This window comes from Carassius gibelio, chromosome B1, assembly GCF_023724105.1.
Source record: "Carassius gibelio isolate Cgi1373 ecotype wild population from Czech Republic chromosome B1, carGib1.2-hapl.c, whole genome shotgun sequence".
Lineage (NCBI taxonomy): Eukaryota > Metazoa > Chordata > Actinopteri > Cypriniformes > Cyprinidae > Carassius > Carassius gibelio.
Window position 1 is genome coordinate 22,175,678 of NC_068396.1, and position 18,602 is coordinate 22,194,279.

Genomic DNA, 18,602 nt, shown 5'->3' on the forward strand with positions numbered 1-18,602 from the left:
TTGACTTCTTTTTGCATTAATGTACTGTCTGTAGGTAGCCGTTATGGGATGGGTGTGTTTCTCGATGAGAATGAGTATTAATGTAATGTAATCTCTAAGAAAGAATGAATGATTAAAGGAATATTCCAAGCAAAGCTCAGCCGACAGCATATGAGTCATAATGTTGATCACTTCTTTTCTTTAAAAAGGTTATGGTGAGACACTTGGGGCCAATTTTTTGCAGAAACGTGAAGCATATTAGTTTATAAATGCACTTACAATACAGTAATTCATGTGTTCAAACTTGTATTATTTGAGCAGTTTAAATCATATTTCTAATCATTTTGATGTTTACATTATGATGTTGTTCAATAAGTAGATTCAGTTTTATGTTTTTACAATTTTGAAACTGAGTATTGTGATGTTTCTAAATTGGTCTCACTCACTTCAATTTTAAAGAATTCAGTGTAGCTCAAGAGTTCTTTTTTTTTCCTTTTCTATTTTTTTTTTTGAAGGACAAGTCGAAATTAGTTTGTTGTGGTAATCAACATGCCATTATGCTGTCAATTGATTTGAACTTGAACTGCACCCGGAATATAACTTTAACAGGGAAAAAATACATAAAAGAGAAGCGACTGGACATAAGAGGCATAAAGATGGAAAGAAAGGAAGAAATTAGAAAAGAGGAGATACACAGATATTAAGGTGAGAGATGAAATGGTGAGAAAGGAGGATGTGACTACATTTGGGAAAAACGGAGTGATACGAACAGAGGCAGGTAGTCAAACTGAAGCGGAGTAAAAAACAGGAATGAAGGAAACTTCGTGTGGTCCAATGGCAAAGGCCAATGATTTAGAGGTTGTTGATCCCGGGCAGGCGGCCCAGTGGCTCAGCGCAACCAATGACTCACTCACTCTCTCACACTCACTGGGAGCTGGCTCTCTAAGTCACCACACTTAAAACATCCTTATGTGTTTAGAGTCATTGAAGTGGAAACCAGGGCCTGCACCCATTGCTGGAAAGAGCTACCGAATCCCTCTCTCGCGCTCTCACTCTCCAGAATGTTCATAAACAGATGGCCAGACCTCATTAGCCATGTCACAACTACTGAGAACATCATGAACACATTGCATTCTCTCTGAATATGAAAGCCTGAACATGAAACCATAGACAATTACCATTAGTGCTGAAATAAGAAAGAAGGAGAGTAGGTTAAAGGAGGGGTTTCCAAACTCTTTTTCATGCCACAGACCCTCAAATATGACGATCCCCTTGAGAGGACCACTAAAATATAAAGGCAGCTATATATTTTTTATGTACAAAGTCCCATTTATACTTTATGAGAAAAAGGTTCTGTTATAAAAACAACATGTTTGCAAAATTGTATAATTGGATTTCATATTATTGCTGTACTGGAAGCTGAAATAATTTCGGCACAACAACATATCCACCACAGCAATTAAATAAAATAAAGAGACTTTGTATGCACATTTGGGGTTTAACATTTTATTTTGTTTGTTTCAGTCTACATGCCTTTTATTTATGATAACTGAATTCAGAGTCAACACTTGCTGGTGTACATGTTATTTCAGTTCACTTTTGGCCTGTGTTTCTCTTTGTGCATGCAGTTCTTGTAAGGATTTACCATGATGGAGACAAATGGTTTGGCATTCTCCTCTCTGCTGTTAAACTGTGTTGTGTGCAGACATTTGAGGGTAGCTTAATACTCAGATAGGCGCCATTTAAGAAGAACATTGACAAAAGACTGTTGACAGGACATTGTCACCTTTTCATTTGCCTCTTAAGATATTTGCTCGAGTGAGGTTTGCCACCTCTGATCTGTGAGTTCAAGGGTGTTACTGGATTCTGTGTGGTCAGGGACTATCCGCCCCTTGGTGGGGAGTATTTTTCTTCGAGGGCTATTGGACCAGAGCTGAGCCTTGTTATTGCTGAATGAGACAACAGATCTAACCCAGGGACTTTCCCAAATGACAAAGCAAGAAATATCCTGCCATCTCCAACCTCAATTGACGACTATATATTAGGTTCTGGTCAGGACATAACTTCTCATATAAAACCAAAAAAGGATAGTGCATAATGCTGTTAACGTCCTCGGTACTAAATCAGAGCATATGTGAAATTGCGGTTTCGCTTGAAATTGAAACTTTAAGAGTTTTCTCATAACAAAAACTCATTTCGCCATCTGTTGTTTGTTGAAATGGGGACCTGGAAAGGGTTACAAATTACTCATAATGTCTAATAGAATGCCTAAATATTACCAATGGTGTCGTAATAGTGACAGTGGGTTTGTGTGTTTCAGCAATGCTGAAAATGAGGTTTGAATGCATCATTTTAAAACTCATAAATTCTCGTAGAGACACGCAAAAAATATTGGAACAGTAACCCTCAGATATTTGTGGATGTATGTGGATGGGATGATATCAGTGCAGCAGGATGCCAGTGGAAGAATATTGTAGCTTCTGCACAATGGGAAGGGTTATATCTCTCCGAACAGATGTATACCCGAACCACAGCTGTATCGCACATGTCTTTATGCCACCCACCAATACTGGACTGATCACAAACCGGTCTAAGCCGTCTCTCAAGGACCTCTGCTTCGCCTCTGCATGTATGTGAATCATTGTGATTTTTGCAGTGCAAAGAGACAGATCAAATAGACCGGACTCGCTTCTGAATGCAGAACAGGCCTGACTGGATATGGTGGCAGGCTGTTCAGCGCTCAGGGCCATTTCCACAATTACCCAACAGTCCAATCACTGTGGATTCCTGCAACTCCTGATCTCTGCTGATAATCAGCCAGTGTTCTGGTCAGCGCTGGACCCCCAAGGATGAACAGGTGCGGTAATGCGTCTGATTGCAACTAATGCAACCGAGGTCTGTTCAGAGAGGACATTCCCCTCTGGACCTGCAATCTGAAGATCTCTCTATAGATGAGAAGAAAAGAGGACTTGTCCTGCATTTGGCTCAGTCTTATCAGAAACCCTCTGAAGAGCAAGAATGCCAGACATTCTCACAACTCTGTTAATGTAAGAGTGTCGGACACTCAGATCAACAAACTGTCCTGCTGTAGCCCCCTGATCGCCAACAGAGCACCGAATAGAAATAATCAATCAAGCATGTGCATAAATAAATAAACAATACATGAGAGATAATGTATTAGAGAAATAAAGATATACGTAATCTTGTTTGTTGCATTTAGGCTATTCGATAACAATTGCTTCGTCTAAATCACAGCATGACTTTGAACTACAGCGCAAATGCTAAGGATAATGAACTTTGAATTTGCATAAAAGACAGATTTTTGCTGTGAGAAACAATATATATTGAACAAAATTTATTCCATGTTGTTTGGATAAAAAAATATTATCTTGATCCCTTTAAGTGTTCAGTGAAAACCAAAAACTCTTTCATATAAAACTTTAATATCCTGTTTTAGTGATATTGTTATTCATGTTTATAATATTTTATAGTAATATTTGTAATTAATTTATTAATGTGTATCATGAGCTTCAACATGTACAAAAAGAAAAAAAGAAAAAAGAAAAGTAGTACTCCTTTCACTTTTGAGCATAAAAAAGAAATGCTGAGAAGTAAAATCGGCCACACATATGCAAAGAGAACAGAAGACATTATTGAGCTCTTAAACATGGAAAATAAAGCTTTTACATTTCTGCATTTCTTTTAAATACCATTGCTATTTGTCTTGATAATACATGTGGCATTATGGAAAGCATCATGATGACTTTGGATGAAGTTCATTAAAAGTGGTCTTTCCAGCAACTGCGGTCAGTAATAAGGCAGACCACAGTACCACACACAAAGACAAGTCAGTGTAACTCTCGTCAGTGAAATAATGCAATAAACAAGAACTGAATAAGATATAATCCAACATAAAATATTTATTTTATCTATATTTTACATTCATTAAAAAAGTAACAGATTTTAACTGTAATGAGCAAATGGATACGGATAAACATGCGCTCGGTAAAATGTGTAGTGAACGCAATGTAACACTGTTTTCCGTGAACATGACACTTAGTGTGTATAATACTTTACTTACATGATGACGCGCGTTCCCGGACTGGATAGACGTCATCGTGCGCGTTCCCCTTCTCGCGCGCTGGTTAAAAAGAAGGTGGAAAGAGCGAAGGGAAACATGTGAGTGCACTGAAGAGCATGCAACAGACAACTTACTGCAACTTTTGATCACACGCATCAACCTTTGTGCACCAACGGGATTTAACTTTTGGGAAAGGAGACGTACAATTTCTGCATATAGCCTAATCCGATTACTTTTTTTATTTTATTTTTTTATTTCTTATAAAAACACAGTATCATGTTTTTTCCCCCACTTTAACAGCATAATAACCAGCACTTGTCTTAATTTATTATCGTAATTGCTTTCTCTTTTTTCGTTCTATTACTATTATTTAATTTAGACTGCTTTATTAGCAAATAATTGCTTTAATCAAAATTAGTAATTCTATAACAACTTTCTGGACGCTTGGGGACTGTCATACAGCAGTCCTGATTTCTGAACAGTCGCGTGTACCGCTTTTGGTTTAATCCCTCTGAAAATGATGCATTTGAAATTTGTGCTCTTGTTGGCCATCGCGGCCAATTTTTGGGAATGTAGTGATGCGAAATTCGACGAGAAAGGAGAATTAAGTCCAAGGAGGAGGAGATGTTACGATGGAAGTCTGCCGAAACGCCTGAAGAAGAAGGAGAGAAAACAGTCACTGGAGGGAAGCGGCGGAGGGGAGGTTTGTCACAGGCTCTATCCTCGCGTGTCCTGCTGTCCGTCCAGAAGAGCTCCGTATCAGATCCTCCATCGGAGAGATGCTCGGGTATGTTCAGGCTTCCTGCAGCCTCAAACTGACCTAGTGATTCTCCTGTGTGTTTTGTTATGCCATTGATTTCAAGATGTTTGCAACAGCAGTATATAGTGGATTATTTGTTGATTTTGTAATGAACATATGAATGCATATGCGCACTGTGTGCATTGAAGACGTTTTGCATTAAAACGGTCAGCAAGACGCACGCAGCGCAGTGTAACAGAACGCGCGAGTCTCGAGACGCGGTTTGAGAAGTTGATAAACGCTGATAAACACGGCAAGATCGTTCGCAGTGGCTAAAGACGTCGCGCGTGATTACGTAGAAAACAATTAAAAACCGCTCGGACCGCGGTTCTCGCTCGGACTTGTGCTGTGCTCGGACCCGCGAGCACAGCACGAGGCGTATGAATGAAATCACTTAATTTTCATGCTCAATTGCTGCAGTATTGTGTTTCCGAAATCGGAATCGCTCTTAAATACTGTGCTCCTGCAGTTAAATGTTTGTATGTATAGATTAGACGTTTCGCGCAACTTTTGTTGACGCTGATGTTTAGGTGACAGCATGTGCTTCTCGTAGAGATGGATATAATTTACATAAAACAGATGGGAAACAAAAGTCTCTCGACCGGCAATGAATCGCACCTTTCTGAGGCTTTCTATAGACGTGAGAGGATTCACCTCGATAGTTTTATCAATGAACACATTCTATGCCGAGGAATCGCTCGCTTTTCTCATGTAAACAACCACCGCAAAACGACATACGCGCGGCTGGGTGGCATCGCACGTCGGTTTGTGACAAAAAGCCATATTGCATCATTTAATTTGCTCAAGTCATGCAAATAAGAGCAAGGCTGAATGGAACAAAAAAGAGTCGACATCTCCTCCTCCCCACTACACTGCCCACACACGGAGTCTTTTTGCTTATGGCAAAAGAATAACAACAACACCATTGTGCTTGTTAGTTTCACTAATGGGTGAAGTTGGAGAACATCATTCTCCCCCAGTCCTCGGCTCTGTCCAAGTGTTAGTTAATGCCTTTGAGTGAAGGGTTGTCCTGCTCCACACCCCAAACTTACTTACACAAATTCCCAGAGGGCCAAAATGGTTTAACTTAAGCTGTTTAATAAAAGCTTACAGGTTTTGTGGGGAAGTTAGCTCAGTTGTGGCTAAACTGTGAATTCCGTGAGTCAGGTGATTCATTCGGTATATGGCCTGTTTGTTTAATCTTACGTTTGTGTTAACTTTGATCATCGATCGCCTTTTTCTGGCACCTAACTGAGAACTTGTGAGCTGTAGTTGCCCTCATTGTTTGTCCCTAAATGACAAGCCATTGTTTTCAAATGAGTCTTTGTGTTTACATTTGTTCTGTCAGTTCCAGTGACAAATGATATTGTGCGCCGTGATGCGTAATCCCAACATCTGCTCAGATTTCACTATTTAAACATGACTGTCATGACGTTTCATGCCGAACCACAGTATTTCAAAACATCTACTATTAAATAAGTAACGGACAGTTGGACTTAAGCTCATATATGCCTCCTGTTTGCACTGGCATGTTTCGACAGTCGTTACGTATGGCCTTAAAAGGCTGTGATGTAGACCGTGGTGTGATTTGAAGCAGCTCTGAACAACTTTTGGCATTTTTTGGAAAACACAAAAAAACAAAGGTCCTCTTGTTGCTGGTGAGGGTGATGGCAACATTGGAGCCTATCCCGGCAACATATGGGTAGAGTGCATGGTTGAGAGCACACAAATGCTTCTCTCCATGAACCATGTGCCAGTCCATGGCTCACTAAATCAATGGGCAGTTTAAAGCAGGAGAGTTGCCACTTACAGACCAGGCTAACACACCAACCTCTGAGAGACTGAGAGCGAAGAGCACTTGAAAATTCACGTTCCAAACTCTCTGGATCATATGGAGGTGTCAATACATTTCTTGGACACCGTTTATCTTCCACCCACAAAGATGGTTTTGATTCACTCCAAAGAATCTGGAGAATCAAAATCAAAGAAATCTGTCAAAATGGTTTACTACGCAGAGCAGTGGGCTGTCTGCTGGGCTAATTGACTTGGACAGACTGCTAATTTGTTGATACCAGCACGGGAATGATGTGCCCGTCTATCTATAAATTGGTGTTTACAAATGGACCTCACACAGAGAGAGGGAGGTCTACCAGACTGCTGCGGCACAGGCAAGCATGTCTAGGGAAGGGAGCAGATTACATTGTTGTTTTATTACAGCTAATTTGTTACATAAATAAGCCTGCTCATTTTCTCGGCCCTAATCTACTGTTTACTTTTGTTTGGTGACTTAAGAAACATTTTTGAGTATCCTCATTTCGGTCCATTCGCTCCAGCATGGGTTCAGCTGCCATGCGAGGTGCAATTTTGGCTAGCTGTTTGTGAGCTCAAATAAACAAATCAGGAGAAATCAAGCCCACATGGATGTGTGGTGTTTGTTAAGAGAGATGTTTAGAATGTGAATTGCGTCCAATTAATGAGAAAACATTCCAAAAATGTGTCAAACCACCTAGTTTGATTTTTATATATATATATATATATATATATATATATATATATATATATATATATATATATATATATATATATATATATATATATATATATATATATATAATGTGTCAAACCACCTAGTTTGATTTTTATTTTTATATATATATATATATATATATATATATATATATATATATATATATATATATATATATATAAATTAAAGACACAATACATAGTCAATATATGGGAACAGCTTTGTAGCATGAGTGAAACTTGGATTAGCCATTCAATAAGAACCACAGTTCTAACCTTTGCTGGTTGTTTTTGGTTCCTCAGATCTTCTCAACTAATAACACAGAGTGTTCTAGACTGCTGGAGGAGATTAAGTGTGCCCATTGCTCACCACATGCCCAGATGCTCTTCCACTCGCCCAAACTTGAAAAGGCACCACGCAGAGAACAAGATCTACCCCGCTTATGTCACGACTACTGCCAAGAGTTCTACTACACCTGCCGGGGACACATACCAGGTAACAAACGAGATCAATGCAAGAGTTTTATTTAAGATAAGATAATGAGTAAGTTCATCAGGAACATCGCTCGTCTGTATTGCAGTTATTCTAAGTCCATTTGAACAAATGACCTCAGGTTAATGCATCAGACCGTAAAGTCCCATTGTGGGAGAAAGCTAAATATCCCTGACAGCTCTTGCACAGCAAAGTTACTTTGTAACGGAGAGCTTCGTTCATCTGATGTTCAAGAAATGCTATTCAGGAGCCACTTGTTGCTGTTTCTTTCTTTCTTTTTTAAACTTTGCATTGACTTGAGCATCACAAAAGGCCTCAAATAATTGGTATTATAGAAATATAAATGAAAAAAATGTGATATTTCAAATAAATAAGTTGTGACAAACTAAATGAAGAGCTCAGAAACATCCCCCAAAAACAGTTATAAAAAATTTAGCTGTAAATGAATGATTTTATGACCTGTTTCTTCCCTTCGGTCCTTTGGCAAGCGTCTTATTTTACGTCAACACAACCTGCCAAGATGTTTTTGGCGTTTATGTGCGTGTGTGTGCGCAGTCTGACTATGGTCTAGACATGACTGACACTCACACCTCACACGACACACACTTTACAGGATGCAACGGAAAACGAGGCCTGTTCAAGGCAGTGCTCACATAATCAGTTTGTTTTTCTTGGTGGCAGCCTACGTTCAATGAAAAGACAAACATTAAGTCCTCTGAAACATAAGGGGGGGGGGGGGCAGATGGCAGTGCGGAGGAGTCTGAAGACCTGAAAAGCTCTAAGCCATCATGAGGTTTGTATTTTCTCCCAAACATGAATGACATCAGGAGCAAACATCCAATAGCTGCTCTATAGTGTTGCAACATTCGCTGCATGATGCATTCCATCAGATGGAATGGTATGCAAAAGCTGGCCGCCAGACCAAATCTTCTTCCTATCAGCACAGCCATAACAGATTAGATTGGGGCCGATATGCAAACAGAGAGCAAACGCAAGCCACACGCACATAGGCACCCACGGAAATGCGAATAGGCCGACAAAAATGAGACACTTTATTCATACAGTTTACCTTTCCGTCTTCCTCTGCTAAACAGATAAATAAGGGTGTGCTGTCTGTTGCGACTCTTTGTAGAGGGAGTAAGCGTATGGGAAAGAGAGAGAGAGAAAAAATAGTGGTAAAGACTCTGAGAACAGGAGCTGGGGCCAAAAGACTCTACCCCCTCCCCTCTCCCCCTCCCAAATCAGCATATGTGGTGACGAATGACACATTTATTTTTCTACAAAGGTTGTGTATATGTAAAACTGCTGAAGTGCATCAAGATGTCAAGTGCTTTGGGTGGCCACCCAGGTTGCTTTGGAAGATAACCAGATGGAAGTATAACTATAGTGCTGACGATGTGGAGTCTCTTTCTCTCTGTCCTGTTTTTTGTAGGCCAGTACAATAAAACTAGAGCATGTTGCGGAGGGGCTGAGACCGTAGTTGAGGCCACACAGTGTTTTCGCCATGTTTAGGGAAGTTATAAATTGTTCAAATTAGACAGTCCTTTCAGTTCATGTGATTCATTTCTATCCATATTTTATAACCATGTTTTTTAGACCGTGATTGCACAATGGTTTTCAACAGTAATCAAAGTGCCTTCATAATTTCATGCTGTTTGCTTTCAGTTCCCTGAGATTAAGGAGAAACATTTCAGTTCCAGATATTCATTTTTACAGTTGTCTGTTTAATGTGTTGATCTTATTTGATTTGGTGAAGATTAAAATTTGAATTGGTTTGGTTAAATAAGGTTAGATTTTAACATCTAAAATATTCAGGAATGTTAAAGCATAACTGGATAACACAAAATCTAATCAAGTGAGAGGTTGGGAGGTTAAGACTTGACCTGTTGCAGATATTGCCACCAAAAAGTAGTTTTGAGAAGATAATATTCACACCCCACATCAACAGACACTTTTTTTGGTTTTGATCCCCATGACCTCATAGATATAACGGAGACATAAAGAGTTTCCCACATTCTCAAAAAAAAGAATACAAAAGGGGTTTTTGCGATACAATAGAAGAACCATTTTGGGTTTCCCAAAGAACCTTTCAGTGGACAGTTCTTCTGTTCCAAAAGAACCATTTTCTCCTTAGTATAAAGAACATTTTAATAATCTGAATAACCCTTTTTCATTACAAGGAATCCTCTGTCCATTGGAAATACTACATTTAAGGTTCTTCAGGGAACCATGAATGTAGAAAAAAAATGTAATGAAAAACCAAGTTTATTTAAAAAATAAATTCTCTAAGGCTTAGAAATGATTTGGTCTTCATAAATAATGATTTCAATTGATTTTGTAATAATTGTTGAATCAAGATAGTTTGAAGAGGTTCCCATATAAGTCTGAATTATAGTAAATAGTCTGAATTAAAATTTTATTTTTTCCATCGATGTGAAATATGGCCATGAAAGGATACAGAAAATCATGGAGGTTCAAAAGTGTGGGAACTACATAAAGATTCTGACCTCTCAACTGCTATTGACAACAACTCCCAGACCCTTACCACTCACACCAGCAGGCCCAAGATAACCACTGCGGTTTGAGTGTGGGTGGTATGGCAGTGTGAGTGGAGGTGGTGGTTGTGTGTGTGTGTTTGATCTCACTGTTGTGTTTAGATGTTTAGGGATATCCTATCACCTCTGTTGTTGGTGCTGTTGCTTCCCTCCCACACGCAGCCCCCTTCATCAAGTGGCATGGGGGGTTCACTGGAGATGAAAGGAAGGAGAGGAGGCTGTTTGTGTTTCTATCACTGCTGTATTTGCTCTACTTCTCCCCATGAGAGGGCTAAGCTAAGGTGGTAACCATATCAATGAGGTTTTTAGGTCACAGCGGCTGCCAAACCGAGTCCTGTTCTCTCTTCTTGTTGTCGTGCTGCTCATTCAGCCAAAAGGTTCCTAGAAACCGACTGCGATTTAATTGCCACACAGTTAATTTTCAGAATTTTCATCGCACATTCCTCAACTCTAGATGTGTAAATTATGGCGAATTTATTTTGGCTACGACTGGAGAAATAAATAAGGGTGTTTTCCGTGAAGGTAACCAAGCAAACTTAATCTCTTAAATATAATCAATCAGTTTGGGTGTGTACTTATCATTTATTTGGATTTGACCTGCACGTTTCTGCTGAAAGATATAACAGCAAAGGAGATACAGACTGAGCGTTTGGCATTTTTGGGTTTAATTAAACTCACAAACTTCCCACATACGGACCACACATGTCTGAAGCGGTTTATAATACCTCACTGTGGTTCAACCATCACATAATTGTAGCACCCAGAAGTGTGTATCATTGTGGCTCTGTCAAATATGACCGTTTTTAACAAATGGTTAAAGGTCTGGAGTCTGGACCCGTATGAATGGCCATGACTTGCACTTGTCAGATATGAGAGGCAAAAACAAATGTCTTGATTTGAGACTCAGTACTTCATAAATGCACCATAGTCAAGATAGGAATTAAGCTTGGCACCGGAATCACCACCAAAACGCCCACACAATAAGCCGTCTGATGGCTGAGGACATACTTGACTCGAGTACAGCTTTGACTGTAGGGGATTCAGTTGGTTTTGGAGGTGATTACATCATCCGTGGACCCTGTGTGGTGTCTGTCTCAGGCTGAGACCAGTTGTCTGTCTGTCTGTGTTTTTTAGAACTGTTCCAAGCCGACGTGGACGAGTTCTGCCAGTACTATGGAAGGAAGGACGGAGGCCTGTGCTTTCCAGATTTTCACAGAAAGCAACTGCGCAGAGATTCCAACTACCTGTTAGATGAAAAAATAGAAGTGATTAACAGGTATCCTCGATTCAGTTTTACACACACACACTTCTTTGTTGAACAGTAGAGAAATAGCTCACCTGAAAATACAAATCTGTCAATATTTATTTACTCATGTCATTCCAGATACAAAAGGTGAATTTGTGAAGAATGTCCTGGTCAATCTTTTCAATATAATGAAATTAAAATGGGGCTGTCAAGCTCTAAAGTGCCATACCCCCCCCCCCCATGTATATTATATGTATATACATACGGATATATGGATATACCTCATCTGCTCAAAGTCACAACAACAAAGATTAAAGTCAGTATTCACAAAAATCTCGACAACTGTACTAGCTCTCCTTGGCACTTCAATTAGTGTATATAAGATAAGTGACAGTGTCTGATTTGTGACCAAATTATTCTTTTGAGTCAGAATCGTTTGATCCGGTTCACAAAACCAGTCTAAATGATTCATAAATGGTTCTAATTGGTTCCGCTCAGAATCCCATTGCAACAGCCAGTAGCAAGGAAGATTATCAGTGAATATCGACTTAGTTCGACAAATTTTACTGTATAACTTCAGAAGACTTGGAATCCAGTGAACAAACTCTATGAACTACATTCATGGTACTTTTGTCACTTGAATGTTCCAGTTCCCATTCATTGTAACATTGCGACATGAGGGTGATAAAATAATGACGGAATTGCAATTTATTTGGGTGAGGTATTCCCTGTAATGACATCTGAGTTTGAAAACATTCATATTCAGGCATGAGAGAAGCTTCCTTATGGCCATCTAATGTCCCATGGCCCAGTAGGACTAGCCTGCTTCAACTACTAGGTCATCAGGGCAGCCTCAACAAGGACACTAGAGACAAAACACGCCTGAATAACCTTCCGTGTCACAACATTCCTGCATGTACTCGTTCACTGGTCCATTGCCCCTCTTTCCAAGCCAGAGCTTTGTGTCCAGACTGAGTTTAGCCAGCTTTAAGAACACAAAGAAAGTGCTTATACTGCAGGAACTATGAGCTGTTGAGGACAGCCAGAGGGCTTTGACCATTTGAGACAGGACATAGCTAGGGATGTCATCTGGGACTGGCTCTGATTTTAGCCCATAGCTGAATATCCTGTTGATTGTAACCTCACATTAGTATTAGGAAAAGGCTTAAGTATTCACTTTTCACAATTTACAATGATGGACGCGTATGTGTAGTCAACAAGACCACCTGTAGGACTCAAAAAACATTGTTAGCCAACTATGGTCGCAAGTTATGTTGTTACTAGCAATTCGTGTCTCCTTTTTCTCGCAACTATAATTTCTAGAACCCTTCATGCTGTGGTAGTTAATTGGATAATTCTGATAGTGAATTTCTGAGGCAAATATTGACAAGCTGTTTTGAGAAGTCTCCGAACCCACAGTCATCGTAAATGAACGCCATAATTCTTCATCGGACCTCCCAATGCGAAGGGCCAGTAAAGGAGCATATCTGATCAGGCACAGTCACTGCAAACACGTCAGACTGACGTTATTCTACAGCTCAGGCACGAGACGTCAGACATACATTTGCTGCCAGTTCACCCCCTATTACATCTATGGAAAATCCCTCTAAGTCTGATTGTTAACAGGAGCACCCACACTGCTGATGCCCTTGTTTTATTTAAGGCATAATGTGAGTTGGCGTGTCCCCACATCAAATGTGATTTGTGGTTCATGGAACACTTGTTTCACAGCTTGAGAGCCCCTATCTTCTGAGTTCTGACTATGTTAAATGAACTTCTCCTGTGGCGTTTTATTCAGTCTACTCCCAAACCAGTCTGTCAAGCAGAAAATATTCTGTTCTGTTCCTAACTGTAATAAACCTGTTCATAACGATTAAACTTATACAGTTCTACTGTTTTCTGTACAAAAAAAAAAACTTAAGACAACAACTTAAAAGCCTGATGCATAAACTTACCCATCTAAATTTCTAACCTTTCCATTCCTTTCCTATAGAAAACATAAACACAACTGCTACTGCACTCAGGAGATCCTTAGTGGTCTTCAACAGCCTGTTGGTGTGGTGCATTGTGGGGATGGATCACAGCGGCTTTTTATTTTGGAGAAGGAAGGCTTTGTCCGTGTCCTAACACATGACATGGAGCTTCTGAAAGAGCCTTTTCTGGACATTCATAAGCTGGTCCAAAGCGGCATAAAGGTAAGCGAAAGCTTTTGTTTGTTGCCATTGAGGTGTTATCAGTTTACTGGACTGGCAATGTTTTATATACTTGATTTGTTTTTTCATGAAGAAGAATTATATATACGGAAACAAATAGGAAATGTATTTACAGTAATCAGACTAGGATTCCAGTCTCATCATTGAGCTGAAAAACACTTTCAAAGCTTTTTTAGAGAAACAAATTTGAAATAATACAATATATACTTGATCTCCTTCCTTATTCTTGGTAAAAACCTTGTTTTTGGACATGTTTTAATCTAAAAGACACAAAAAAAAAATAGCTTACTGTGAATAGAGCTGAATTTCTATAAAAGGAATAAAGTCAGCATGAAATTAAAATTCACACCTATTTTGTAAATACATGTTACAGCTCGTATTTTGTACAATATATTCATTCCTTTGTTCATCTTTTTTTTTTTTTTTGACTTCATAATGTTCAATCAAAATGCCAAAATGACTTCTCTCTTGTGTTAAATACTGGACTTCTCCAATCATTTAGTCTGACTAAATCTAATTATTTCTTTCACTCTGATCATAAAAAGACAAATTCCGCGTCAGCTAATGCAGCTAAACCAAAAATGACAAAAGTGCACATTTGAGATGATACAGTGCCATTCATTTATCAGGAGACTGTTTTTTTTTTTCCAAATCATATCCCGGTGGATTGGTATTAAGTATTTTTGTTAGGGATGCCAATAATGGTAAATCTTTGGTACATCTCAAAATGTTACCGTTTTCACGCCCAACATTGCTGACATATCTGCCTCTGAAGAGGAACTAGCTCCTATTTGATATTCATGCAGCCTGACCTCCCACCATCAGAGAAGTCTGTCTCACATAAATCACGAAGCCTTGCTGAAACCTGGAAGATCTGTTGTTCATCATTTTGGTTTGGCACCTTCTCAGATGAAGCCGAGGTGGGAGAAACGAAGCACCCTAACAGAATAGAATCTTTTAAGGAGCACAGTAACAACTTCTATGGATTTATTTCCATTTTTCCTCTCCTCCCACCACAAATCAAAACCTGAATGGAGGGTGATACTGACGCCAAAAATAGTGTTGGCACAAAAATGGTATTATTATACAAATGTATTCTGTATGTGGGCTGCTATGTGTGTGGTTTGCTTGCTGTCAACCTGACTGCCAGCAGAGGAAACCTTGTGTTTGATAGTTGAGGATCAGTGAGAAAAGCTGAAATGTTGCCAGCTGTAGCATTCGCTTACATGCATGTCTGTCAGTAGTAGTTTTGGCATGTGTCACAACAGATGTTTATCTGCCCCCACAAGAACTGAAGCATTCTGTAATTCGAGAGAATTTTGTTTAGCAAGTGTCCGGAGATGTAGGAAGAGACCTGCTTTTTGACAGGAAGTTTATGTGTATTGCATACCTCGCGTTGCTTCACTTATAAAAGGAGAAATAGCAATTATGGACTCAACATGCAACAGCCCCACAGGAAAGAACCCCAATGTGCCTTATCATCATTAAACATAATTGGTTGTGGATAAAGCAATCATTATGACAATTAGAGTACGATAGAGCACCAGCAGACCCCAAGAGTGCCATTCTGTCAAGTTTAGTCGTTATCATTCCAAGTCGGCTGTGTTTACTCAGAGCATCAACAGGACATGTGGCCTTTGTGCCCATGGAAGGTCTGGAGACCCGCTGGGAGCCGACTTGGGCATGAAGGGGGATGATAGTGTTTTATCATGACTTTGATTCTAATGTTCTGTATCTCCTTCAATCCCCTTACTGCCAGTTAAGACAAACTGCTTGGAAACAATGCTCTGTCTACTGAAGGGAGTCTCCCAGAGCGCCGTGGGTGTTCTCTGATGAAACCGTATCTCTTTAGTCACTCACACATGCACACAAACTGTGTGACATTATCAAATATTCTGTGCTACTTGTGCTTCTCCAATTGCTGACAGAAGTTGTGTATTGAAATGCAGAGACACGACCGATCATCTCCCATTCCCTTTATTCTTACCACCTTTATGATGTTTTTATTTTTTTTGTATTTCTTTTTATCACAGGTGGATCAGTGAAGTTCCCCCTTTTTTATTTGTCCAGATGTATTGCTAAAACATGCAATGACTTAAATACACATCATCTATGATGGCATGGTTTTAATTTATTAATTAAAAATTATTAAAATTAATATATCTTGGGGGTCATAAAGTAGATAATGTCCTAATATAATAAATAAGAAAACCTTTTAATTGGTATTTATTGCTGTTATTTAAAGCAAAAACAAAAACATTTGAACAGACTTTTGTCCACCAGATCAAAGTAACTTGGTGTCACCAACCAACAGAAACATGCAGAAATCAACAGGAAATTATATAAGAGGACACTTTCAGACACTTATGACTGTTTCAAGTTCAATAAATCTCTTAAAATGGGATTATTTTACCCTTATTGATATTCATCCATTAATAATTCATGCTATTTAATAAAAATACAAAAGATAGAAGAAAAAAACATTTGGTAACACTTTAGTAGAGGGTCCAATTCACACTAATAAGTAGTTGCTTATTAGCATGTCTATTATTAACATATTGGCTGTTTATTAGTGCTTATAAAGTACATATAATGCATGACATCCATAATCCTACCCAATACCCTAAACTTAACAACTACCTTATAAACTATTAATAAGCAGCAAATAAGGAGTAAATTGAGGCAAAAGTCATAGTTAATAATGGTTAGTTAATAGTGAGAATTGGACACTAAAATAAAGTGTGACCAAACATTCATTCAAAATGTGAGAAAAATATTACCTTTTACTTTATAGTTACACCGCATGAAATTTTTAGTCACTGAAATGTTTTAATATAATTTTTTTAAAACCATACGAAACCAACATGCATACAAAGAGCACATTACTTAGAGCTTGGTCATTTGATTTTTAGAAAGATTTTTTTTATTTTAATTTTTTTTATTTATCATAGACACTGTCACTGACCCAGTTGTCTCAATTCGGATCTTCCAAAGAAAGTGTCATGGATCAAACACCTTATTGGTTTTGACCCAGAGAAGGGTTGCCTTCTTGGTTTCTGCTGCATAGATCTAGCTAGGTGGATTGCACTGGCTACTGTGGAAGCATGTTGTAGGTCTGTGGTCCTATTTGATTTATTGCAGACTACTTTATTACACTCTCACATCTGTGGCTGGTCTTCAAGCGCAACCCTGCACCAGTCTGATTGGTTTCAACAAAGTAAGAGTGCTATCAGCGGAGGTAGTTAAAATGGTTAACTACCAGTTATCTATTTTGGGATATTTGGTAAACTATTTACCTTGTTCCAATTGCCAAAAAAAAAGTCATACAGTGATTCTGAAGCATAGGATTTCAGCACCCTAAAGTGTTTATCTTCTAAACTATTTGTGTTAAACAGCCCTGATTTAGTTTGTGTTGATGTGATAGGTACACAAGTATGGTACCGCTTTGTTGTTGTCCTTGCTAGACATAGTGAAGAAGACATCTGTATGCAATGTGAGCAGAGTTCCATTGTGGTGTATCAACTAACTCAAGGGGTCCAGCTGCAAAAAACTATTTCTTGCCGAAGCAAATAGATCACAGCATGTTGTGCACTCTGTCACTTGACACGCACAGCTGTTGAGCTCTTTCAGCTCGACGAGCAGGAGGGCTCTCGACTCTGTCAAAAAAGAAGTATCCTAGCTTTGACAAATGGACCTTTTCCTCTCTCGTCCTTTGACTCTTTGAACAGTGCTCTTTGAGAAACGGCTTCTGCTTAGCTGTCATCTAACATAGCTTCCTGGCCGAGGTTTTGACTTCGCGAGGACCCCCGAGACAGGATGAGCACCTGTGATGGAGTCATTCCGAAGATTTGTGGATTGCTCCAGAGAGCTGCCGCTGCAATAAGTGAATGTTATCCTACAATTCGATCTGCTCTTTTCACCGCTTGAAAGTGAGCGATCCTCACTCCAGCGCTGTCACAGGATTAATGTGTGTTAACAGGTGGAGGAGGGGGATTTGACTTGGGTCTTGGGATTCATTGTGTTGAACTAAATGGAGCTCTGAATTAGTGTGAGCATTTCAGATTGCCTTTGAGGTAGGCACGCATTGTTTTTCTCCAATCAGCTCGGGTGGAATGTCTCTTTATGTAGGATTGCCTGAGCCAATAAGGATCAAAAGGTGCTCAGAAACAATGTGCAAGCCAGGCCATGCATCAAGGCCTGAAAGGCAAGCAGCTGCCGATGGGGTGGATGGGGGTCCAGGAGGGGGGCGGTAGTGCTTCATGCTCCTGTCTGCGAGTACAACTGATCCCGATGTATTCTCACTAGCATTCTTTTCAAGAAGCTGTTACAACCTAATCTTTGTGCTGTCAAAGCAACAGGCAATGTGCAGAATGCTAACAATAACATAGTGTAGAACCTCTGACCATGAAGTTTTGAAGCAAGATTTTGGAGCTGAACTGTTCCTGTCGATATAGGCATGCTGCAAGGTTGCCCTGATGGAAAAGTTCCTGTGGCAGCTACAGTGGAATAATATGTACAAGCGTTGCAACTAAGCAGAGGCTTGTACACGTAGCCCTGCATCTGCTATGATGGATGGAGGGAGAATATCATGAAGTTTGTCTTCTCTTAATTAAGTTTTTGGTAGTACCCAGAGGAACAGGCCTGGAAAAATACGTTTTTTTTTGTGCCTACTTGTTGAAGGAGTGATCATTAGCAAAAGCTAATATTTCA

At 39.4% G+C, this 18,602-nt stretch overlaps 1 protein-coding gene across 1 annotated transcript in view; it reads left to right on the top strand.

Moving 5' to 3' along the window:
- Positions 1–4,146: 4,146 nt before the first annotated feature.
- The window catches only part of hhip (hedgehog interacting protein), a 33,048-nt gene continuing 18,592 nt past the window's right edge, over positions 4,147–18,602 (top strand). Inside the window, exons 1-4 of the mRNA XM_052545632.1 lie at positions 4,147–4,847; positions 7,689–7,881; positions 11,568–11,709; positions 13,673–13,874. Of these exons, the coding sequence (XP_052401592.1) occupies positions 4,578–4,847; positions 7,689–7,881; positions 11,568–11,709; positions 13,673–13,874 (807 nt within the window). The 5' untranslated portion in view covers positions 4,147–4,577. The remainder of the gene's footprint in view (positions 4,848–7,688; positions 7,882–11,567; positions 11,710–13,672; positions 13,875–18,602) is intronic.